This window comes from Coregonus lavaretus (assembly GCF_964263955.1).
Source record: "Coregonus lavaretus genome assembly, chromosome: 8".
Lineage (NCBI taxonomy): Eukaryota > Metazoa > Chordata > Actinopteri > Salmoniformes > Salmonidae > Coregonus > Coregonus lavaretus.
This window is the reverse complement of record NC_139995.1, coordinates 63,053,595-63,079,974: the sequence shown is the minus strand read 5'-3', so window position 1 is coordinate 63,079,974 and position 26,380 is coordinate 63,053,595. Positions and strand designations below refer to the sequence as shown.

The 26,380-nt window shown below is 40.5% G+C and overlaps 1 protein-coding gene across 1 annotated transcript in view; it reads left to right on the top strand.

Moving 5' to 3' along the window:
• The window catches only part of pparg (peroxisome proliferator-activated receptor gamma), a 227,358-nt gene that overhangs the window by 97,765 nt on the left and 103,213 nt on the right, over positions 1 to 26,380 (top strand). Inside the window, exon 5 of the mRNA XM_084167902.1 lies at positions 10,905 to 11,104. Coding sequence (XP_084024028.1) covers positions 10,905 to 11,104 — 200 coding nt within the window. The remainder of the gene's footprint in view (positions 1 to 10,904; positions 11,105 to 26,380) is intronic.

Here is a 26,380-nt window from a genome sequence, read left to right as displayed (position 1 = left end):
CGTGGAGCCCCAGATCGAGGGAGATTATCAGTGGTCTTGTATGTCTTCCATTTCCTAATAATTGCTCCCACAGTTGATTTCTTCAAACCAAGCTGCTTACCTATTGCAGATTCAGTCTTCCCAGCCTGGTGCAGGTCTACAATTTTGTTTCTGGTGTCCTTTGACAGCTCTTTGGTCTTGGCCATAGTGGAGTTTGGAGTGTGACTGTTTGAGGTTGTGGACAGGTGTCTTTTATACTAATATCAAGTTCATACAGGTGCCATTAATACAGGTAACGAGTGGAGGACAGAGGAGCCTCTTAAAGAAGAAGTTACAGGTCTGTGAGAGCCAGAAATCTTGCTTGTTTGTAGGTGACCAAATACTTATTTTCCACCATAATTTGCAAATAAATTCATTAAAAATCCTACAATGTGATTTTCTGGAAAAAAAATGCTCAATTTGTCTGTCATAGTTGACGTGTACATATGATGAAAATTACAGGCCTCTCTCATCTTTTTAAGTGGGATAACTTGCACAATTGGTGGCTGACTAAATACTTTTTCCCCCACTGTATACCAACCAGAAGCCATACAGGCAACATCCGCACCGAGCTAAAGGCTAGAGCTGCCGCTTTCAAGGAGCGGGACACTAATCCGGATGCTTATAAGAAATCCCGCTATGCCCTCCGACGAACCATCAAACAGGCAAAGCGTCAATTCAGCACTAAGATTGAATCCTACTACACTGGCTCTGACGCTCATCGGATGTGGCAGGGCTTGCAAACTATTACGAATTACAAAGGGAAATCCAGCCGCGAGCTGCCCAGTGATGCGAGCCTACCAGACGAGCTAAATGCCTTTAATGCTCGCTTCGAGGCAAGCAACACTGAAGCACACATGAGAGCACAAGCTGTTCAGGATGACTGTTTGATCACGCTCTCCGTAGCCGATGTGAGCAAGACCTTTAAACAGGTCAACATTCACAAGGCCGCAGGGCCAGACGGATTACCAGGACGTGTACTCAGAGCATGCTAGCAGATACCCATACACTTCCAGTCATTGTGCTAACTCTAGTTAGCATTGGCTCACAAAACTAACCTCTAACTTCCTTCATACTGGACACAGAGACATAAAAATGGTATCCACGAGTTGATTTGACTCTGGGGAAGTAGATAAATGACATCATTGGCAAAATCCCGAAGTATCCGGGACGTAGCATATCATACTAAAGGAGTCTAACATAATACATCATATTAAAGCAGTCGAACATAAAATATCATACTAAAGCAGTCGAAAGTAATATATCATACTAAAGCAGTCTAACGTAATAAATCATACTAAAGCAGTTGAACATAGTATATCATATTAAAGCAGTCGAACATAATATATCTTACTAAAGCATCAAACCTAATATACCTTACTAAACGAGTCAAAGCAAACTGGTGCGATCAAGACGTAGGATACTATACGATATGCTATTGTACAACCGCTATTACATTGGTAGGCCAATGTAATGTAACCTAACGTAAAGTAACATATCATACTAAATGGAGTGGCACGGATTTGAGTAAAATACGCTTTGCTCTGAGACAAGGTTGCTCCCAGAGAGAGTCATGTGGTTCTAGTCCAGGTGTAGTCCCTGTAGTGGCAGGGTCATCTGAGTTGCTCCTTATATACTCACTCACTCACTCTCACATCCCATCCCATAAGCTGTAGTGGCTAGTGAAATCTGTGTTTTCATCAATGATTCACAGAGGTTTACACATGTAGGCACACACGCTGGCGCTAGGTGGCTGGCTGTAGATTCTGCTGTGTCATGGTGCTTGGCTGGGTGCCCAGGTGTAGGAGGAGCAACATATACATTTACAAAAGGTGTGATGGCTGATAGACCAGATAATGTATTACTCTGCAAGTCACCATTATGCAACAACAGGTTTAGACCTAACCCTAACCCTCGCCATATATAACAGGCCAACTGAATACTGTTGACTTCTACTAAATGAAACAGCTTTGTCCCGCCGTCTGACTGACGCAGAGGAGATGGGAATATAATCCTGTATTAGACATATAATGTAATATACTGTAAACCTGTGTTAGAGACGTGTTGGTAAATCCACAGACTGGTTTTGTGTCTGACTTACCTCCATTCATAAAGCTCCAGTTCAACCTATCCCTATCCCTAACCCTAACCCTATCCCTAACCCTAACCCTATCCCTATCCCTAACCCTATCCCTAACCCTAACCCTAACCCTAACCCTAACCCTATCCCTAACCCTAACCCTAACCCTAACCCTAACCCTAACCCTAACCCTAACCCTAACCCTAACCCTAACCCTATCCCTAACCCTAACCCTAACCCTATCCCTAACCTATCCATTCTATCTATCCATTCTATCTATCAGAGGAAAAAACATGATTTTCTAGGAATTCTGTCTCTCTCTATATATAACTCTGGTTATATCACCTCTGTCTACCTAAACTTGATGATATTTGTCATTTAATGACACTTGAGACTGTGGTCAACAACTTATACTGGTATTTGACTGTAATGGCAGACTGTAGAAAGGTGTATAAAGGTACAACATTTGATAGGAAGTCATATAATAATCAGTAGTATAGTCACTCTTTGAGTCAGTATTTATCAATATTTATTTGTTACTGATTATTATGATCAGTTTTAATCATCATATTTATAGAAAACTAGAAACATGTACAGTGAGGGGAAAAAAGTATTTGATCCCCTGCTGATTTTGTACGTTTGCCCACTGACAAAGAAATGATTAGTCTATAATTTTAATGGTAGGTGTATTTGAACAGTGAGAGACAGAATAACAACAAAAAAAATCCAGAAAAACGCATGTAAAAAATGTTATGAATTGATTTGCATTTTAATGAGGGAAATAAGTATTTGACCCCTTCTCAATCAGAAAGATTTCTGGCTCCCAGGTGTCTTTTATACAGGTAACGAGCTGAGATTAGGAGCACACTCTTAAAGGGAGTGCTCCTAATCTCAGCTTGTTACCTGTATAAAAGACACCTGTCCACAGAAGCAATCAATCAATCAGATTCCAAACTCTCCACCATGGCCAAGACCAAAGAGCTCTCCAAGGATGTCAAGGACAAGATTGTAGACCTACACAAGGCTGGAATGGGCTACAAGACCACCGCCAAGCAGCTTGGTGAGAAGGTGACAACAGTTGGTGCGATTATTCGCAAATGGAAGAAACACAAAATAACTGTCAATCTCCCTCGGCCTCGTGGAGTTGCAATGATCATACGAACGGTGAGGAATCAGCCCAGAACTACACAGGAGGATCTTGTCAATGATCTCAAGGCAGCTGGGACCATAGTCACCAAGAAAACAATTGGTAACACACTACGCCGTGAAGGACTGAAATTGTGCAGCGCCCGCAAGGTCCCCCTGCTCAAGAAAGCACATATACATGCCCGTCTGAAGTTTGCCAATGAACATCTGAATGATTCAGAGGAGAACTGGGTGAAAGTGTTGTGGTCAGATGAGACCAAAATGGAGCTCTTTGGCATCAACTCAACTCGCCGTGTTTGGAGGAGGAGGAATGCTGCCTATGACCCCAAGAACACCATCCCCACCGTCAAACATGGAGGTGGAAACATTATGCTTTGGGGGTGTTTTTCTGCTAAGGGGACAGGACAACTTTACTGCATCAAAGGGATGTGTACCGTCAAATCTTGGGGGAGAACCTCCTTCCCTCAGCCAGGGCATTGAAAATGGGTCGTGGATGGGTATTCCAGCATGACAATGACCCAAAACACATGGCCAAGGCAACAAAGGAGTGGCTCAAGAAGAAGCACATTAAGGTCCTGGAAGGCCTAGCCAGTCTCCAGACCTTAATCCCATAGAAAATCTGTGGAGGGAGCTGAAGGTTCGAGTTGCCAAACATCAGCCTCGAAACCTTAATGACTTGGAGAAGATCTGCAAAGAGGAGTGGGACAGAATCCCTCCTGAGATGTGTGCAAACCTGGTGGCCAACTACAAGAAACGTCTTACCTCTGTGATTGCCAACAAGGGTTTTGCCACCAAGTACTAAGTCATGTTTTGCAGAGGGGTCAAATACTTATTTCCCTCATTAAAATGAAAATCAATTTATAACATTTTTGACATGCGTTTTTCTGGATTTTTTTGTTGTTGTTATTCTGTCTCTCACTGTTCAAATAAACCTACCATTAAAATTATAGACTGATCATGTCTTTGTCAGTGGGCAAACGTACAAAATCAGCAGGGGATCAAATACTTTTTTCCCTCACTGTATACAGTGGGGAAAAAAAGTATTTAGTCAGCCACCAATTGTGCAAGTTCTCCCACTTAAAAAGATGTCCAGAAAATCACATTGTAGGATTTTTAATGAATTTATTTGCAAATTATGGTGGAAAATAAGTATATGGTCACCTACAAACAAGCAAGATTTCTGGCTCTCACAGACCTCTAACTTCTTCTTTAAGAGGCTCCTCTGTCCTCCACTCGTTACCTGTATTAATGGCACCTGTTTGAACTTGTTATCAGTATAACAGAGACCTGTCCACAACCTCAAACAGTCACACTCCAAACTCCACTATGGCCAAGACCAAAGAGCTGTCAAAGGACACCAGAAACAAAATTGTAGACCTGCACCAGGCTGGGAAGACTGAATCTGCAAATGGTAAGCAGCTTGGTTTGAAGAAATCAACTGTGGGAGCAATTATTAGGAAATGGAAGACATACAAGACCACTGATAATCTCCCTCGATCTGGGAATCCACGCAAGATCTAACCCCGTGGGGTCAAAATGATCACAAGAACGGTGAGCAAAAATCCCAGAACCACACGGGTGGACCTAGTGAATGACCTGCAGAGAGCTGTGACCAAAGTAACAAAGCCTACCATCAGTAACACACTACGCCGCCAGGGACTCAAATCCTGCAGTGCCAGACGTGTCCCCCTGCTTAAGCCAGTACATGTCCAGGCCCGTCTGAAGTGTGCTAGAGTGCATTTGGATGACCCAGAAGAGGATTGGGAGAATGTCATTTGGTCAGATGAAACCAAAATATAACTTTTTGGTAAAAACTCAACTCGTCGTGACCTTCTCCAGATCCTTCAGGTTTCGGGGCTGTCGCTGGGCAATACGGACTTTCAGCTCCCTCCAAAGATGTTCTATTGGGTTCAGGTCTGGAGACTGGCTAGGCCACTCCAGGACCTTGAGATGCTTCTTACGGAGCCACTCCTTAGTTGCCCTGGCTGTGTGTTTCGGGTCGTTGTCATGCTGGAAGACCCAGCCACGACCCATCTTCAATGCTCTTACTGAGGGAAGTTGGCCAAGATCTCGCGATACATGGCCCCATCCATCCTCTCCTCAATACGGTGCAGTCGTCCTGTCCCCTTTGCAGAAAAGCATCCCCAAAGAATGATGTTTCCACCTCCATGCTTCACGGTTGGGATGGTGTTCTTGGGGTTGTACTCATCCTTCTTCTTCCTCCAAACACGGCGAGTGGAGTTTAGACCAAAAAGCTCTATTTTTGACTCATCAGACCACATGACCTTCTCCCATTCCTCCTCTGGATCATCCAGATGGTCATTGGCAAACTTCAGACGGGCCTGGATATGCGCTGGCTTGAGCAGGGGTTTAATCCATGACGGCGTAGTGTGTTACTAATGGTTTTCTTTGAGACTGTGGTCCCAGCTCTCTTCAGGTCATTGACCAGGTCCTGCCGTGTAGTTCTGGGCTGATCCCTCACCTTCCTCATGATCATTGATGCCCCACGAGGTGAGATCTTGCATGGAGCCCCAGACCGAGAGTGATTGACTGTCATCTTGAACTTCTTCCATTTTCTAATAATTGGGCCAACAGTTGTTGCCTTCTCACCAAGCTGCTTGCCTATTGTCATGTAGCCCATCCCAGCCTTGTGCAGGTCTACAATTTTATCCCTGATGTCCTTACACAGCTCTCTGGTCTTGGTCATTGTGGAGAGATTGGAGTCTGTTTGATTGAGTGTGTGAACAGGTGTCTTTTATACAGGTAATGAGTTCAAACATGTGCAGTTAATACAGGTAATGAGTGGAGAACAGGAGGGCTTCTTAAAGAAAAACTAACAGGTCTGTGAGAGCCGGAATTCTTACTGGTTGGTAGGTGATCAAATACTTATGTCATGCAATAAAATGCAAATTAATTACTTAAAAATCATACAATGTGATTTTCTGGATTTTTGTTTTAGATTCCGTCTCTCACAGTTGAAGTTACCTATGATCAAAATTACAGACCTCTACATGCTTTGTAAGTAGGAAAACCTGCAAAATCGTCAGTGTATCAAATACTTGTTCTCCCCACTGTGTGTGTATATATATATATATATATATATATATATATATATATATACAGTGGGGGAAAAAAGTATTTAGTCAGCCACCAATTGTGCAAGTTCTCCCACTTAAAAAGATGAGAGAGGCCTGTAATTTTCATCATAGGTACACGTCAACTATGACAGACAAAATTTGACAAAAAAATCCAGAAAATCACATCGTAGGATTTTTAATGAATTTATTTGCAAATTATGGTGGAAAATAAGTATTTGGTCAATAACAAAAGTTTCTCAATACTTTGTTATATACCCTTTGTTGGCAATGACACAGGTCAAATGTTTTCTGTAAGTCTTCACAAGGTTTTCACACACTGTTGCTTGTATTTTGGCCCATTCCTCCATGCAGATCTCCTCTAGAGCAGTGATGTTTTGGGGCTGTCGCTGGGCAACACGGACTTTCAACTCCCTCCAAAGATTTTCTATGGGGTTGAGATCTGGAGACTGGCTAGGCCACTCCAGGACCTTGAAATGCTTCTTACGAAGCCACTCCTTCGTTGCCCGGGCGGTGTGTTTGGGATCATTGTCCTGCTGAAAGACCCAGCCACGTTTCATCTTCAATGCCCTTGCTGATGGAAGGAGGTTTTCACTCAAAATCTCACGATACATGGCCCCATTCATTATTTCCTTTACACGGAACAGTCGTCCTGGTCCCTTTGCAGAAAAACAGCCCCAAAGCATGATGTTTCCACCCCCATGTTTCACAGTAGGTATGGTGTTCTTTGGATGCAACTCAGCATTCTTTGTCCTCCAAACACGACGAGTTGAGTTTTTACCAAAAAGTTATATTTTGGTTTCATCTGACCACATGACATTCTCCCAATCCTCTTCTGGATCATCCAAATGCACTCTAGCAAACTTCAGACGGGCCTGGACATGTACTGGCTTAAGCAGGGGGACACGTCTGCCACTGCAGGATTTGAGTCCCTGGCGGCGTAGTGTGTTACTGATGGTAGGCTTTGTTACTTTGGTCCCAGCTCTCTGCAGGTCATTCACTAGGTCCACCCGTGTGGTTCTGGGATTTTTGCTCACCGTTCTTGTGATCATTTTGACCCCACGGGGTGAGATCTTGCGTGGAGCCCCAGATCGAGGGAGATTATCAGTGGTCTTGTATGTCTTCCATTTCCCAATAATTGCTCCCACAGTTTATTTCTTCAAACCAAGCTGCTTACCTATTGCAGATTCAGTCTTCCCAGCCTGGTGCAGGTCTACAATTTTGTTTCTGGCGTCCTTTGACAGCTCTTTGGTCTTGGCCATAGTGGAGTTTGGAGTGTGACTGTTTGAGGTTGTGGACAGGTCTCTTTTATACTGATAACAAGTTCAAACAGGTGCCATTAATACAGGTAACGAGTGGAGGACAGAGGAGCCTCTTAAAGAAGAAGTTACAGGTCTGTGAGAGCCAGAAATCTTGCTTGTTTGTAGTTGATCAAATACTTATTTTCCACCATAATTTGCAAATAAATTCATTAAAAATCCTACAATGTGATTTTCTGGATTTTTTTTCTCAATTTCTCTGTCATAGTTGACGTGTACCTATGATGAAAATTATAGGCCTCTCTCATCTTTTTAAGTGGGAGAACTTGCACAATTGGTGGCTGACTAAATACTTTTTTCCCCACTGTGTATATATATATATATATATATATATATATATATATATATATATATATATATATATATATATATATATATATATATATATATATATATATATATATACATATATATATATATACATACATATATACATACATATATATATACACATACATACATATAAATACATATACATACATATACATATCCTTTAAAAAAATATATTTCCCTTTATTACTTTCCAACCCCACCACCCCTTCCCTAATTGGAGTAAACTAGTGAACAACAACGCTTAGGCCTCTACTTCCAGCTTATACATACTATAAACATTTTATGGACAGTCAACTTTACAAAAGTTATATTTTGTTTGTTTTTACTCCTGAACTTCCTCTACCCTCAACCTCTTCGATCATTTTCATGATGTCCATCCGCAGCTTAAGTAGGTCTTTCTTTGCAGCACTTGACCACATGACTGGACAATAATCAAGATAAGACAAAACTAGAGCCTGCAGGACTTGCTTTGTGGAGTGTGGTCTCAAAAAAGCAGAGCATCACTTCACTATTGTCAGAAACGGCGACAGTGAAATGCGGTAGGTGAAGTCACACGCAGGACACAGAGCTACTGGAAATCGTACTTTAATAAAAGTCGCCAGTGGCGCAGTGGTCTAAGGCACTGCATCGCAGTGCTAACTGTGCCACTAGAGATCCTGGTTCGAATCCAGGCTCTGTCGTAGCTGGCCGCGACCGGGAGACCCACACAATTGGCTCAGCGTCGTCCAGGGTAGGGTAGGGGAGGGAATGGCTGGCAGGGAGGTAGCTCAGTTGGTAGAGCATGGCGTTTGCAACGCCAGGGTTGTGGGTTCGATTCCCATGGGGGGCCAGTATAAAAATAATAATAATAATAATAATAAAAAAAAATCTACAAAATTATAATGTATGCACTAACTGTAAGTCGCTCTGGATAAGAGCATCTGCTAAATGACTAAAATGTAAATGTAAAATGAAATAAACAGTCTCCAAACAACGGAGAAAACTAACAACCGGTACACTGTCGATGACACAAAACAATAACACACAATGCACGACAGAGGGTTAAATAGGGAATACAATACAACATAATGGGGAACAGGTGTACACAATCAGACACAACAAGTCAAACACCGAAACATAGATCGGTGGCAGCTAGTACTCCGGGGACGACGAACGCCGAAGCCTGCCCGAGCAGGGAGGAGGAGCAGCCTCGGCTGAATCCGTGACAACTATGGTCATACCTCTTCCCGTCTTTACAACCATTGAATCTAAATGTTTTGACCATGACAGTTTACAATCTAAGGTAACACCAAGTAATTTAGTCTCCTCAACTTGTTCAACTGCCACACCATTCATTACCAGATTTGTACCAAATACAATGTTCTTAGTTTTAGAGATGTTCAGGACCAGTTTATTACTGGCCACCCCATTCCAAAACTGACTGCAACTCCTTGTTAAGAGTTTCAGTGACTTCATTAGCTATGGTTGCTGACACGTACACGACCAGTCAAAAGTTTGGACACACCTACTCATTGAAGGGTTTTTCTTTATTTTTTTACTATTTTCTACATTGTAGAATAATAGTGAAGACATCAAAACTATGAAATAACACATATGGAATCATGTAGTAACCAAAAAAGTGTTAAACAAATCAAAATATATTTGAGATTCTTCAAATAGCCAACCTTTTGTCAGTAGAAAAAGTACTTTTGACTGGTACTGTATATGGTTGAATCGTCAGCATACATGGACACACATGCTTTGTTTAATGCCAGTGGCAGGTCAAAAGAGTAGTGGGCCTAATCAAATCAAGCGATTGTACGTTGGCCAATAGTACCGTACACAAAAAAAATTATGCACGCATGACTGTAAGTCGCTTTGGATAAAAGCGTCTGCTAAATGGCATATTATTATTATTATTATTACCGATGGCAAAGGCAGATTAGCCACTCGTCGCCAGCTCCTTACCAGGCACCCCGATCTCCTTCCGCAATATCTCTGTCTCTTTCTCCTGCGAATTACGGGGATAAGGGTCCTGTCGGGTGTCTGGAGCAAATCCCTCTCGTCCAACTCATTAAAGAAAAATTATTTGTCCAGTTCACGCTGAGTAATCGCTGTTCTGATGTCCAGAAGCTCTTTTCGGTCATAAGAGACGGTAGCAGCACCATTATGTACAAAATAAGTTACAAACAATGCGAAAAAACAAACCAAATAGCACGGTTGGTTAAGAGTCCATAAAACGGCAGCCATCCCCTCCGGCGCCATTCCACTAAAATTTGTCCTGCAATGGAAGCCTAGAGAGCTGCCCTGCAGTACACCCAACTTTACATGTTTGACATTAGAGAGGCTTCCATTAAAGAAAACCCTCTGAGTTTTATTAGATCGATAGCTCTGAATCCACGATATAGCAGAGGTTGAAAAGCCATAAAACATACGTTTTTATCAACAACAGGATATGGTCAATAATATCAAAGGCTGCACTGAAATCTAACAGTACAGCTCCCACAATCTTCTTCTTATCAATTTCTTTCAACCAATCATCAGTAATGTGTGTCAGTGCAGTACATGTTGAGTGCCCTTCTCTATAAGCATGCTGAAAGTCTGTTGTCAATTTGTTTACAGAGAAATAGCATTGTATTTGGTCAAACGCCATTTTTTCCAACAGTTTGCTAAGAGCTGGCAGCAAGCTGATAGGTCTGCTGTTAGAACCAGTAAAGGCTGCTTTACCACTCTTGGGTAGCGGAATGACTTATGCTTCCTTCTAGGCCTGAGGACAAACACTTTCCTCTAGGCTCAGATTAAAGATATGACAGATAGGAGTGGCCATAGAGTCCGCTACCATCCTCAGTAGCTTTCCATCTAAGTTGTCAATGCCAGGAGGTTTGTCATTATTGATCTGATAATGTTGTGCTGTCTGTGTTGTTTCCCATTCAGCCATTCGTTTTGGCCGGATGCCCCAGGCTGAGAAGGAGAAGCTCCTAGCTGAGTTCTCTACTGACATGGACACCATGCACCCTGAGGCTGCCGACCTGAGGAGCCTGGGCAAGCTGCTGCTGGAGTCCTATCTCAAATACTTCCCCCTCACTAAGGCCAAGGCCAGGGCCATCCTGTCTGGGAAGACTGGGGACAACGCGGTACGTACCAGACCTATCATGGCACAGTAGCTACTAGCTATTCCCTATTACAGTCCCAACCATACTAACATGCCACAGTAGTTATTCGCTATCACAACCAAGCTGAGATATCTGCCATGCAGAGATGCATATCAGGTTTCAGCCACATGGGTGGTACTAGCAGAAAGACTTGACTTACTAGGAGAAAGAGTTTCAGGTTTATGACCTGTCCACACTAATAAAACATGGAGTAGAATGTTATGCTAGTACAGTAGCATGTTATGCCAGTACAGTAGAATGTTATGCCAGTACAGTAGAATGTTATGCCAGAGTACAGTAGAATGTTATGCCAGTACAGTAGAATGTTATGCCAGAGAACAGTAGAATGTTATGCCAGAGTACAGTAGAATGTTATGCCAGTACAGTAGAATGTTATGACAGAGTACAGTAGAATGTTATGACAGAGTACAGTAGAATGTTATGACAGAGTACAGTAGAATGTTATGACAGAGTACAGTAGAATGTTATGCCAGTACAGTAGAATGTTATGCCAGAGTACAGTAGAATGTTATGCCAGAGTACAGTAGAATGTTATGCCAGAGTACAGTAGAATGTTATGCCAGAGTACAGTAGCATGTTATGCCAGAGTACAGTAGCATGTTATGCCAGAGTACAGTAGAATGATATGCCAGAGTACAGTAGAATGATATGCCAGAGTACAGTAGAATGTTATGCCAGAGTACAGTAGAATGTTATGCCAGAGTACAGTAGAATGTTATGACAGAGTACAGTAGAATGTTATGCCAGAGTACAGTAGAATGTTATGACAGAGTACAGTAGAATGTTATGCCAGTACAGTAGAATGTTATGCCAGAGTACAGTAGAATGTTATGCCAGAGTACAGTAGAATGTTATGCCAGAGTACAGTAGAATGTTATGACAGAGTACAGTAGAATGTTATGCCAGTACAGTAGAATGTTATGCCAGTACAGTAGAATGTTATGACAGAGTACAGTAGAATGTTATGCCAGTACAGTAGAATGTTATGCCAGAGTACAGTAGAATGTTATGCCAGAGTACAGTAGAATGTTATGCCAGTACAGTAGAATGTTATGCCAGAGTACAGTAGAATGTTATGCCAGAGTACAGTAGAATGTTATGACAGAGTACAGTAGAATGTTATGACAGAGAACAGTAGAATGTTATGCCAGAGTACAGTAGAATGTTATGCCAGAGTACAGTAGAATGTTATGACAGAGAACAGTAGAATGTTATGCCAGTACAGTAGAATGTTATGACAGAGAACAGTAGAATGTTATGCCAGAGTACAGTAGAATGTTATGCCAGAGTACAGTAGAATGTTATGCCAGAGTACAGTAGAATGTTATGACAGAGAACAGTAGAATGTTATGACAGTACAGTAGAATGTTATGACAGAGTACAGTAGAATGTTATGCCAGTACAGTAGAATGTTATGACAGAGTACAGTAGAATGATATGCCAGTACAGTAGAATGTTATGACAGAGTACAGTAGAATGTTATGCCAGAGTACAGTAGAATGTTATGCCAGAGTACAGTAGAATGTTATGCCAGAGTATAGTAGAATGTTATGACAGAGAACAGTAGAATGTTATGACAGAGTACAGTAGAATGTTATGACAGAGAACAGTAGAATGTTATGACAGAGTACAGTAGAATGTTATGACAGAGTACAGTAGAATGTTATGACAGAGAACAGTAGAATGTTATGCCAGAGTACAGTAGAATGTTATGACAGAGAACAGTAGAATGTTATGACAGAGTACAGTAGAATGTTATGCCAGAGTACAGTAGAATGTTATGCCAGAGTACAGTAGAATGTTATGACAGAGTACAGTAGAATGTTATGCCAGAGTACAGTAGAATGTTATGCCAGAGTACAGTAGAATGTTATGCCAGAGTACAGTAGAATGTTATGACAGAGAACAGTAGAATGTTATGACAGAGTACAGTAGAATGTTATGCCAGTACAGTAGAATGTTATGACAGAGTACAGTAGAATGTTATGCCAGAGTACAGTAGAATGTTATGCCAGAGTACAGTAGAATGTTATGACAGAGTACAGTAGAATGTTATGCCAGAGTACAGTAGAATGTTATGCCAGAGTACAGTAGAATGTTATGCCAGAGTACAGTAGAATGTTATGCCAGTACAGTAGAATGTTATGACAGAGAACAGTAGAATGTTATGACAGAGTACAGTAGAATGTTATGACAGAGAACAGTAGAATGTTATGACAGAGAACAGTAGAATGTTATGCCAGAGTACAGTAGAATGTTATGACAGAGTACAGTAGAATGTTATGCCATTCCATTCACAGCTGGGGGGCAAGCGCAGCATGCTCCAATGCATTTCAGTGCAGAAACAGAGCTGGATTACACCTTTCTATCTCAACATTGGCCACCACTAATTGGAGATTTAAGTGACATAAAAATGTGCTATACCTGACAAGTATGTGTGGTTTAGGTTAATAATCTCCACCCGGCACAGCCAGAAGAGGACTGGCCACCCCTCATAGCCTGGTTCCTCTCTAGGTTTCTTCCTAGGTTTTGCCTTTCTAGGGAGTTTTTCCTAGCCACCGTGCTTCTACACCTGCATTACTAGCTGTTTGGGGTTTTAGGCTGGGTTTCTGTACAGCACTTCGAGATATTAGCTGATGTAAGAAGGGCTATATAAAATAAAATTGATTGATTGATTGAATTGTCCATCCTTTATGAGCCCTGCCTGTCAAGCTAGCTAGCTAGCTAGCTAATAATGTTGACAAGCTAGTACCAGTAGAAGTCATGTAATGTGTATAGCTAGCTAATAATGTTGACAAGCTAGTACCAGTAGAAGTCATGTAATGTGTATAGCTAGCTAATAATGTTGACAAGCTAGTACCAGTAGAAGTCATGTAATGTGTATCGCTAGCTAATAATGTTGACAAGCTAGTACCAGTAGAAGTCATGTAATGTGTATAGCTAGCTAATAATGTTGACAAGCTAGTACCAGTAGAAGTCATGTAATGTGTATAGCTAGATAATAATGTTGACAAGCTAGTACCAGTAGAAGTCATGTAATGTGTATAGCTAGCTAATAATGTTGACAAGCTAGTACCAGTAGAAGTAATGTAATATGTAGCTAATAATGTTGACAAGCTTGTACCAGTAGAAGTCATGTAATGTGTATAGGTAGATAATAATGTTTCAAATAATGTTGACAAGCTAGTACCAGTAGAAGTCATGTAATGTGTATAGGTAGCTAATAATGTTGACAAGCTAGTACCAGTATAAGTCATGTAATGTGTATAGGTAGCTAATAATGTTGACAAGCTAGCACCAGTAGAAGTCATGTAATGTGTATAGCTAGATAATAATGTTGACAAGCTAGTACCAGTAGAAGTCATGTAATGTGTATAGGTAGCTAATAATGTTGACAAGCTAGTACCAGTAGAAGTCATGTAATGTGTATAGGTAGCTAATAATGTTGACAAGCTAGTACCAGTAGAAGTCATGTAATGTGTATAGCTAGATAATAATGTTGCTAATAATGTTGGCAAGCTAGTACCAGTAGAAGTCATGTAATGTGTATAGGTAGCTAATAATGTTGACAAGCTAGTACCAGTAGAAGTCATGTAATGTGTATAGGTAGCTAATAATGTTGACAAGCTAGTACCAGTAGAAGTCATGTAATGTGTATAGCTAGATAATAATGTTGCTAATAATGTTGGCAAGCTAGTACCAGTAGAAGTCATATAATGTGTATAGGTAGCTAATAATGTTGACAAGCTAGTACCAGTAGAAGTCATGTAATGTGTATAGCTAGATAATAATGTTGCTAATAATGTTGACAAGCTAGTACCAGTAGAAGTCATGTAATGTGTATAGCTAGCTAATAATGTTGACAAGCTAGTACCAGTAGAAGTCATATAATGTGTATAGGTAGCTAATAATGTTGACAAGCTAGTACCAGTAGAAGTCATGTAATGTGTATAGCTACATAATAATGTTGACAAGCTAGTACCAGTAGAAGTCATGTAATGTGTATAGGTAGCTAATAATGTTGACAAGCTAGTATCAGTAGAAGTCATGTAATGTATATAGATAGCTAATAATGTTGACAAGCTAGTACCAGTAGAAGTCATGTAATGTGTATAGGTAGATAATAATGTTGCTAATAATGTTGATAAGCTAGTACCAGTAGAAGTCATGTAATGTGTATAGGTAGCTAATAATGTTGACAAGCTAGTACCAGTAGAAGTCATGTAATGTGTATAGCTAGCTAATAATGGTGACAAGCTAGTACCAGTAGAAGTCATGTAATGTGTATAGGTAGCTAATAATGTTGACAAGCTAGCACCAGTAGAAGTCATATAATGTGTATATCTAGATAATAATGTTGCTAATAATGTTGACAAGCTAGTACCAGTAGAAGTCATGTAATGTATATAGCTAGCTAATAATGTTGACAAGCTAGTACCAGTAGAAGTCATGTAATGTGTATTGCTAGATAATAATGTTGCTAATAATTTTGACAAGCTAGTACCAGTAGAAGTCATGTAATGTATATAGCTAGCTAATAATGTTGACAAGATAGTACCAGTAGAAGTCATGTAATGTGTATAGCTAGATAATAATGTTGACAAGCTAGTACCAGTAGAAGTCATGTAATGTGTATAGGTAGCTAATAATGTTGACAAGCTAGTACCAGTAGAAGTCATGTAATGTGTATAGCTAGATAATAATGTTGCTAATAATGTTGACAAGCTAGTACCAGTAGAAGTCATGTAATGTACAGTGGGGAAAAAGTATTTAGTCAGCCACCAATTGTGCAAGTTCTCCCACTTAAAAAGATGAGAGAGGCCTGTAATTTTCATCAGAGGTACACGTCAACTATGACAGACAAAATTAGGATAAAAATCCAGAAAATCACATTGTAGGATTTTTTATAAATTTATTTGCAAATTATGGTGGAAAATAAGTATTTGGTCAATAACAAAAGTTTCTCAATACTTTGTTATATACCCTTTGTTGGCAGTGACACAGGTCAAACGTTTTCTGTAAGTCTTCACAAGGTTTTCACACACTGTTGCTGGTATTTTGGCCCATTCCTCCATGCAGATCTCCTCTAGAGCAGTGATGTTTTGGGGCTGTCGCTGGGCAACACAGACTTTCAACTCCCTCCAAAGATTTTCTATGGGGTTGAGATCTGGAGACTGGCTAGGCCACTCCAGGACCTTGAAATGCTTCTTACGAAGCCACTCCTTCGTTGCCCGGGCGGTGTGTTTGGGATCATTGTCATGCTGAAAGACCCAGCCACGTTTCATCTTCAATGCCCTTGCTGATGGAAGGAGGTTTTCACTCAAAATCTCACGATACATGGTCCCATTCATTCTTTCCTTTACACGGATCAGTCGTCCTGGTCCCCTTGCAGAAAAACAGCCCCAAAGCATGATGTTTCCACCCCCATGCTTCACAGTAGGTATGGCGTTCTTTGGATGCAACTCAGCATTCTTTGTCCTCCAAACACGACCAGTTGAGTTTTTACCAAACATTTATATTTTGGTTTCATCTGACCATATGACATTCTCCCAATCCTCCTCTGGATCATCCAAATGCACTCTAGCAAACTTCAGACGGGCCTGGACATGTACTGGCTTAAGCAGGGGGACACGTCTGGCACTGCAGGATTTGAGTCCCTGGCGGCGTAGTGTGTTACTGATGGTAGGCTTTGTTACTTTGGTCCCAGCTCTCTGCAGGTCATTCACTAGGTCCCCCCGTGTGGTTCTGGGATTTTTGCTCACCGTTCTTGTGATCATTTTGACCCCACGGGGTGAGATCTTGCGTGGAGCCCCAGATTGAGGGAGATTATCAGTGGTCTTGTATGTCTTCCATTTCCTAATAATTGCTCCCACAGTTGATTTCTTCAAACCAAGCTGCTTACATATTGCAGATTGTCTTCCCAGCCTGGTGCAGGTCTACAATTTTGTTTCTGGTGTCCTTTGACAGCTCGTTGGTCTTGGCCATAGTGGAGTTTGGAGTGTGTCTGTTTGAGGTTGTGGACAGGTGTCTTTTATACTGATAACAAGTTCAAACAGGTGCCATTAATACAGGTAACGAGTGGAGGACAGAGGAGCCTCTTAAAGAAGAAGTTACAGGTCTGTGAGAGCCAGAAATTTTGCTTGTTTGTAGGTGACCAAATACTTATTTTCCACCATAATTTGCAAATAAATTCATTAAAAATCCTACAATGTGATTTTCTGGATTTTATTTTCTCAATTTGTCTGTCATAGTTGACGTGTACCTATGATGACAATTACAGGCCTCTCTCATCTTTTTAAGTGGGAGAACTTGCAAAATTGGTGGCTGACTAAATACTTTTTTTCCCCACTGTATATAGCTAGCTAATAATGTTGACAAGCTAGTACCAGTAGAAGTCATGTAATGTGTATAGCTAGATAATAATGTTGCTAATAATGTTGACAAGCTAGTACCAGTAGAAGTCATGTAATCTGTATAGGTAGCTAATAATGTTGACAAGCTAGTACCAGTAGAAGTCATGTAATGTGTATAGGTAGCTAATAATGTTGACAAGCTAGTACCAGTAGAAGTAATTGAATGTATATAGCTAGCTAATAGTGTTGCTAATAATTTTGGCAAGCTAGTACCAGTAGATGTAATTGAATGTATATTGCTAGCTAATAATGTTGACAAGCTAGTACCAGTAGAAGTAATTGAATGTGTATAGCTAGCTAATAATGTTGCTAATAATTTTGGCAAGCTAGTACCAGTAGAAGTTATTGAATGTGTATTGCTAGCTAATAATGTTGACAAGCTAGTACCAGTAGAAGTCATGTAATATGTATAGGTAGCTAATAATTTTGACAAGCTAGTACCAGTAGAAGTCATGTAATGTGTATAGCTAGCTAATAATGTTGACAAGCTAGTACCAGTAGAAGTCATGTAATATGTATAGGTAGCTAATAATTTTGACAAGCTAGTACCAGTAGAAGTAATTGAATGTGTATTGTTAGCTAATAATGTTGACAAGCTAGTACCAGTAGCAAGAAACTTTGTCAGTTGGCTAAACATAGTGGTAAGTTATGTACTTTTTTCTCCAACCAACGTACCTAAGTTGGCTAACTAATACTATCCCCTTTTCAACATTGTTTTTAATTGAGTTTAAAATGCTGCTGACAGATATATGATAGGCTACATTGATTGATGGACCACGTCAAATTGGCTAGTTAACAAGCTAACTTTCAGGGATAAACTAGACAGATAGCCGTCTATTAACCAAATGTACTTGCCAGCTATTAGTGGTGATGACAGTAGTCAGACTGACAACTTTACCAGGATGAGTTTTGACTCAAATACTTGCCAATGTCAAGATCTTTCCAAAACAAAAGATGACGAAGGAAGATAAATGACAAGTTGTTTGCTTAGCCAGCTAGCTACATGCCAAATGGATAGGCTACCCATCTGAAACTACATGATCAATTGATGTTTACTGATCATGAAAAGCTTGCAGTTACTTGCTGTATAACTCTAATGATAGAGCTAAATGTGCACAATTGTTTTGCATGGAATAATCGGAAATTAGTAGTTCTGACTGCTCTTCAAGAGGTGATCATATTACAACCAAGTAGTTGTAACATTTATTTGACAATCCCTTGAAAATGTCACACAGTTGGTTTTAGCGGAGCTGGAGATCTCCTTGCCCCACAGAAGACACATCAAAAATCTGTACCGTATTGTGACATTTATTGATAACCGTTGCTGACAGGTGTATGTTATGACAGAGTACAGTAGATTATACAGTACAATGGACTAGATCAGAATAGAACGAGAGGCCACATTCTGATACATGTCAATAGAAGTTTGTTTTGAGTTGATAGAGTTGACCAGAGGAAGCATGGCAGGAAACAGCAGCATGTTGTTATTTAACAAACTAAACTGAGTAAACCCTCAGTCTGACCTCTGATCTGTGTTTTAGTTCCAGCATCATGGCCTTGCAGATCTCACTCCTCTCCTCGCGCTACATATTAGTCATTTAGCAGACAGTCATCCACAGCGACTTAGTTAGTGCATTCATCTTAAGATACACTATATATACGAAAGTATGTGGACACTCCTTCAAATTATTGGACTCTGCTATTTCAGCCACACCTGTTGCTCACAGGTGTATAAAATCAAGCACACCCCCATGCAATCTCCATAGACAAACATTTGCAGTAGAATGGCCTTACTGAAGAGCTCAGTGACTTTCAACGTGGCACCGTCATAGGATGCAACCTTTCCAACAAGTCAGTTCATCAAATTTCTGCCCTGCTAGAGCTGCCCCGGTCAACTGTAAGTGCTGTTATTGTGAAGTGGAAATGTCTAGGAGCAACAACGGCTCATCCGCAAAGTGGTAGGCACACAAGATCACAGAACCGCCGAAGAACTGAAGCGCGTAGCGAGTAAAAATCGTCTGTCCTCAGTTGCAACACTCACTACCGAGTTCCAAATTGCCTCTGGAAGCAACGTCAGCACAATAACTTTGTCGAGAGCTTAATGAAATGGGTTTCCATGGCCGAACAGCCACACACAAGCCTAAGATCACCATGCGCAATGCCAAGCGATGGCTGGTGGTGTAAAGCTCGCCACCATTGGACTCTGGAGCAGTGAAAACACGTTCTCTGGAGTGATGAATCACGCTTCACCATCTGGCAGTCAAACGGACAAATCTGGGTTTGGCAGATGCCAGGAGAACGCTACCTGCCCTAATGCATAGTGACAACTGTAACGTTTGGTGGAGGAGGAATAATGGTCTTGGGCCCATTCCAGGACCAGGGAGCGGGCAGCGTCTGGGACAAAGATCCGGTTAGCCGGGCCCCCCCATTCAGGGTCCGGCTGGGAACGGTGCGCGTCACGATGAGTACCTACTGACGAGCCTGGTCTTTTAATGGACAGGTAGACACGTAATGACCGGTAGTCCCGCAATTCAGACAACTCTTGGTGTTAAGTCAGCGTAAACGTTCAGCTGGAGACAACCTAGCTCTGCCGAGTTGCATCGGCTCCAGGAAGAGGCGAGTCGGCAGACCTCGGAGACTCTCAGGGGAACTTGGGTAACCTCGGATTCTCTCGGGAAAGGTGGCTTCTTGGGAGGAGACGGCGTTGCGGAGCTGGTCCGAGTCTGCTGGGTCAGTCATGGCCAGTTCAAATGATCAGAACTCAGGATAAGACCCAGACGCAGACACAGGAAACGGAAGGTTCAATATACACAGTCGTTTATTAAAACCTCAGGAGGCAGGCGAAGGGCAGGTCGAGGACAGGCAGAAGTTCATAAACCAGGTCAGAGTCAGATAGGGACAGGACGGCAGGCAGGCTCAGGGTCAGGTCAGGCAGGAGTTCGTAAACCAGGTCCGAGTCTGATAGGGACAGGACGGCAGGCCGGCTCGGGTTGTCTCCAGATAGTCATCATGTTTTAACACAGTGTTGTCTCCAGATAGTCATCATGTTATAACAGGATGTTGTCTCCAGATAGTCATCATGTTATAACAGGATGTTGTCTCCAGATAGTCATCATGTTTTAACACAGTGTTGTCTCCAGATAGTCATCATGTTATAACAGGATGTTGTCTCCAGATAGTCATCATGTTTTAACACAGTGTTGTCTCCAGATAGTCATCATGTTTTAACACAGTGTTGTCTCCAGATAGTCATCATGTTTTAACACAGTGTTGTCTCCAGATAGTCATCATGTTTTAACACAGTGTTGTCTCCAGATAGTCATCATGTTTTAACACAGTGTTGTCTCCAGATAGTCATCATGTTTTAACAGGATGTTGTCTCCAGATAGTAATCATGTTTTAACACAGTGTTGTCTCCAGATAGTCATCATGTTTTAACACAGTGTTGTCTCCAGATAGTCATCATGTTATAACAGGATGTTGTCTCCAGATAGTCATCATGTTTTAACACAGTGTTGTCTCCAGATAGTCATCATGTTTTAACAGGATGTTGTCTCCAGATAGTCATCATGTTTTAACACAGTGTTGTCTCCAGATAGTCATCATGTTATAACAGGATGTTGTCTCCAGATAGTCATCGTGTTTTAACACAGTGTTGTCTCGTGAGAGTCATCATGTTTTAACACAGTGTTGTCTCCAGATAGTCATCATGTTATAACAGGATGTTGTCTCCAGATAGTCATCGTGTTTTAACACAGTGTTGTCTCCAGATAGTCATCATGTTTTAACAGGATGTTGTCTCCAGATAGTCATCATGTTTTAACAGGATGTTGTCTCCAGATAGTCATCATGTTTTAACACAGTGTTGTCTCCAGATAGTCATCATGTTATAACAGGATGTTGTCTCCAGATAGTCATCGTGTTTTAACACAGTGTTGTCTCCAGATAGTCATCATGTTTTAACACAGTGTTGTCTCCAGATAGTCATCATGTTATAACAGGATGTTGTCTCCAGATAGTCATCATGTTATAACAGGATGTTGTCTCCAGATAGTCATCATGTTATAACAGGATGTTGTCTCCAGATAGTCATCATGTTATAACAGGATGTTGTCTCCAGATAGTCATCATGTTTTAACACAGTGTTGTCTCCAGATAGTCATCATGTTATAACAGGATGTTGTCTCCAGATAGTCATCGTGTTTTAACACAGTGTTGTCTCCAGATAGTCATCATGTTTTAACAGGATGTTGTCTCCAGATAGTCATCATGTTTTAACACAGTGTTGTCTCCAGATAGTCATCATGTTATAACAGGATGTTGTCTCCAGATAGTCATCGTGTTTTAACACAGTGTTGTCTCCAGATAGTCATCATGTTATAACAGGATGTTGTCTCCAGATAGTCATCATGTTATAACAGGATGTTGTCTCCAGATAGTCATCATCTTATAACAGGATGTTGTCTCCAGATAGTCATCATGTTTTAACACAGTGTTGTCTCCAGATAGTCATCATGTTATAACAGGATGTTGTCTCCAGATAGTCATCGTGTTTTAACAGGATGTTGTCTCCAGATAGTCATCATGTTATAACAGGATGTTGTCTCCAGATAGTCATCATGTTATAACAGGATGTTGTCTCCAGATAGTCATCATGTTATAACAGGATGTTGTCTCCAGATAGTCATCATGTTATAACAGGATGTTGTCTCCAGATAGTCGTCATGTTTTAACACAGTGTTGTCTCCAGATAGTCATCATGTTATAACAGGATGTTGTCTCCAGATAGTCATCATGTTTTAACACAGTGTTGTCTCCAGATAGTCATCATGTTTTAACACAGTGTTGTCTCCAGATAGTCATCATGTTTTAACACAGTGTTGTCTCCAGATAGTCATCATGTTTTAACACAGTGTTGTCTCCAGATAGTCATCATGTTTTAACACAGTGTTGTCTCCAGATAGTCATCATGTTTTAACACAGTGTTGTCTCCAGATAGTCATCATGTTTTAACACAGTGTTGTCTCCAGATAGTCATCATGTTTTAACAGGATGTTGTCTACAGATAGTAATCATGTTTTAACACAGTGTTGTCTCCAGATAGTCATCATGTTATAACAGGATGTTGTCTCCAGATAGTCATCATGTTTTAACACAGTGTTGTCTCCAGATAGTCATCATGTTTTAACACAGTGTTGTCTCCAGATAGTCATCATGTTTTAACACAGTGTTGTCTCCAGATAGTCATCATGTTTTAACAGGATGTTGTCTACAGATAGTAATCATGTTTTAACACAGTGTTGTCTCCAGATAGTCATCATGTTTTAACACAGTGTTGTCTCCAGATAGTCATCATGTTTTAACACAGTGTTGTCTCCAGATAGTCATCATGTTATAACAGGATGTTGTCTCCAGATAGTCATCGTGTTTTAACACAGTGTTGTCTCCAGATAGTCATCATGTTTTAACACAGTGTTGTCTCCAGATAGTCATCATGTTATAACAGGATATTGTCTCCAGATAGTCATCATGTTATAACAGGATGTTGTCTCCAGATAGTCATCATGTTATAACAGGATGTTGTCTCCAGATAGTCATCATGTTATAACAGGATGTTGTCTCCAGATAGTCATCATGTTTTAACACAGTGTTGTCTCCAGATAGTCATCATGTTATAACAGGATGTTGTCTCCAGATAGTAATCGTGTTTTAACACAGTGTTGTCTCCAGATAGTCATCATGTTATAACAGGATGTTGTCTCCAGATAGTCATCGTGTTTTAACACAGTGTTGTCTCCAGATAGTCATCATGTTTTAACACAGTGTTGTCTCCAGATAGTCATCATGTTATAACAGGATGTTGTCTCCAGATAGTCATCATGTTATAACAGGATGTTGTCTCCAGATAGTCATCATCTTATAACAGGATGTTGTCTCCAGATAGTCATCATCTTATAACAGGATGTTGTCTCCAGATAGTCATCATGTTATAACAGGATGTTGTCTCCAGATAGTCATCATCTTATAACAGGATGTTGTCTCCAGATAGTCATCATGTTTTAACACAGTGTTGTCTCCAGATAGTCATCATGTTATAACAGGATGTTGTCTCCAGATAGTCATCGTGTTTTAACAGGATGTTGTCTCCAGATAGTCATCATGTTATAACAGGATGTTGTCTCCAGATAGTCATCATGTTTTAACACAGTGTTGACTCCAGATAGTCATCATGTTATAACAGGATGTTGTCTCCAGATAGTCATCGTGTTTTAACAGGATGTTGTCTCCAGATAGTCATCATGTTATAACAGGATGTTGTCTCCAGATAGTCATCATGTTATAACAGGATGTTGTCTCCAGATAGTCATCATGTTTTAACACAGTGTTGTCTCCAGATAGTCATCATGTTTTAACACAGTGTTGTCTCCAGATAGTCATCATGTTTTAACACAGTGTTGTCTCCAGATAGTCATCATGTTTTAACACAGTGTTGTCTCCAGATAGTCATCATGTTTTAACACAGTGTTGTCTCCAGATAGTCATCATGTTATAACAGGATGTTGTCTCCAGATAGTCATCATGTTTTAACACAGTGTTGTCTCCAGATAGTCATCATGTTTTAACAGGATGTTGTCTCCAGATAGTCATCATGTTTTAACACAGTGTTGTCTCCAGATAGTCATCATGTTATAACAGGATGTTGTCTCCAGATAGTCATCGTGTTTTAACACAGTGTTGTCTCCAGATAGTCATCATGTTTTAACACAGTGTTGTCTCCAGATAGTCATCATGTTATAACAGGATGTTGTCTCCAGATAGTCATCGTGTTTTAACACAGTGTTGTCTCCAGATAGTCATCATGTTTTAACAGGATGTTGTCTCCAGATAGTCATCATGTTTTAACAGGATGTTGTCTCCAGATAGTCATCATGTTTTAACACAGTGTTGTCTCCAGATAGTCATCATGTTATAACAGGATGTTGTCTCCAGATAGTCATCGTGTTTTAACACAGTGTTGTCTCCAGATAGTCATCATGTTTTAACACAGTGTTGTCTCCAGATAGTCATCATGTTATAACAGGATGTTGTCTCCAGATAGTCATCATGTTATAACAGGATGTTGTCTCCAAATAGTCATCATGTTATAACAGGATGTTGTCTCCAGATAGTCATCATGTTATAACAGGATGTTGTCTCCAGATAGTCATCATGTTTTAACACAGTGTTGTCTCCAGATAGTCATCATGTTATAACAGGATGTTGTCTCCAGATAGTAATCGTGTTTTAACACAGTGTTGTCTCCAGATAGTCATCATGTTATAACAGGATGTTGTCTCCAGATAGTCATCGTGTTTTAACACAGTGTTGTCTCCAGATAGTCATCATGTTTTAACACAGTGTTGTCTCCAGATAGTCATCATGTTATAACAGGATGTTGTCTCCAGATAGTCATCATGTTATAACAGGATGTTGTCTCCAGATAGTCATCATCTTATAACAGGATGTTGTCTCCAGATAGTCATCATGTTATAACAGGATGTTGTCTCCAGATATTCATCATGTTATAACAGGATGTTGTCTCCAGATAGTCATCATCTTATAACAGGATGTTGTCTCCAGATAGTCATCATGTTTTAACACAGTGTTGTCTCCAGATAGTCATCATGTTATAACAGGATGTTGTCTCCAGATAGTCATCGTGTTTTAACAGGATGTTGTCTCCAGATAGTCATCATGTTATAACAGGATGTTGTCTCCAGATAGTCATCATGTTTTAACATAGTGTTGACTCCAGATAGTCATCATGTTATAACAGGATGTTGTCTCCAGATAGTCATCGTGTTTTAACAGGATGTTGTCTCCAGATAGTCATCATGTTATAACAGGATGTTGTCTCCAGATAGTCATCATGTTATAACAGGATGTTGTCTCCAGATAGTCATCATGTTTTAACACAGTGTTGTCTCCAGATAGTCATCATGTTTTAACACAGTGTTGTCTCCAGATAGTCATCATGTTTTAACACAGTGTTGTCTCCAGATAGTCATCATGTTTTAACACAGTGTTGTCTCCAGATAGTCATCATGTTTTAACACAGTGTTGTCTCCAGATAGTCATCATGTTATAACAGGATGTTGTCTCCAGATAGTCATCATGTTTTAACACAGTGTTGTCTCCAGATAGTCATCATGTTTTAACAGGATGTTGTCTCCAGATAGTCATCATGTTTTAACACAGTGTTGTCTCCAGATAGTCATCATGTTATAACAGGATGTTGTCTCCAGATAGTCATCGTGTTTTAACACAGTGTTGTCTCCAGATAGTCATCATGTTTTAACACAGTGTTGTCTCCAGATAGTCATCATGTTATAACAGGATGTTGTCTCCAGATAGTCATCGTGTTTTAACACAGTGTTGTCTCCAGATAGTCATCATGTTTTAACAGGATGTTGTCTCCAGATAGTCATCATGTTTTAACAGGATGTTGTCTCCAGATAGTCATCATGTTTTAACACAGTGTTGTCTCCAGATAGTCATCATGTTATAACAGGATGTTGTCTCCAGATAGTCATCGTGTTTTAACACAGTGTTGTCTCCAGATAGTCATCATGTTTTAACACAGTGTTGTCTCCAGATAGTCATCATGTTATAACAGGATGTTGTCTCCAGATAGTCATCATGTTATAACAGGATGTTGTCTCCAAATAGTCATCATGTTATAACAGGATGTTGTCTCCAGATAGTCATCATGTTATAACAGGATGTTGTCTCCAGATAGTCATCATGTTTTAACACAGTGTTGTCTCCAGATAGTCATCATGTT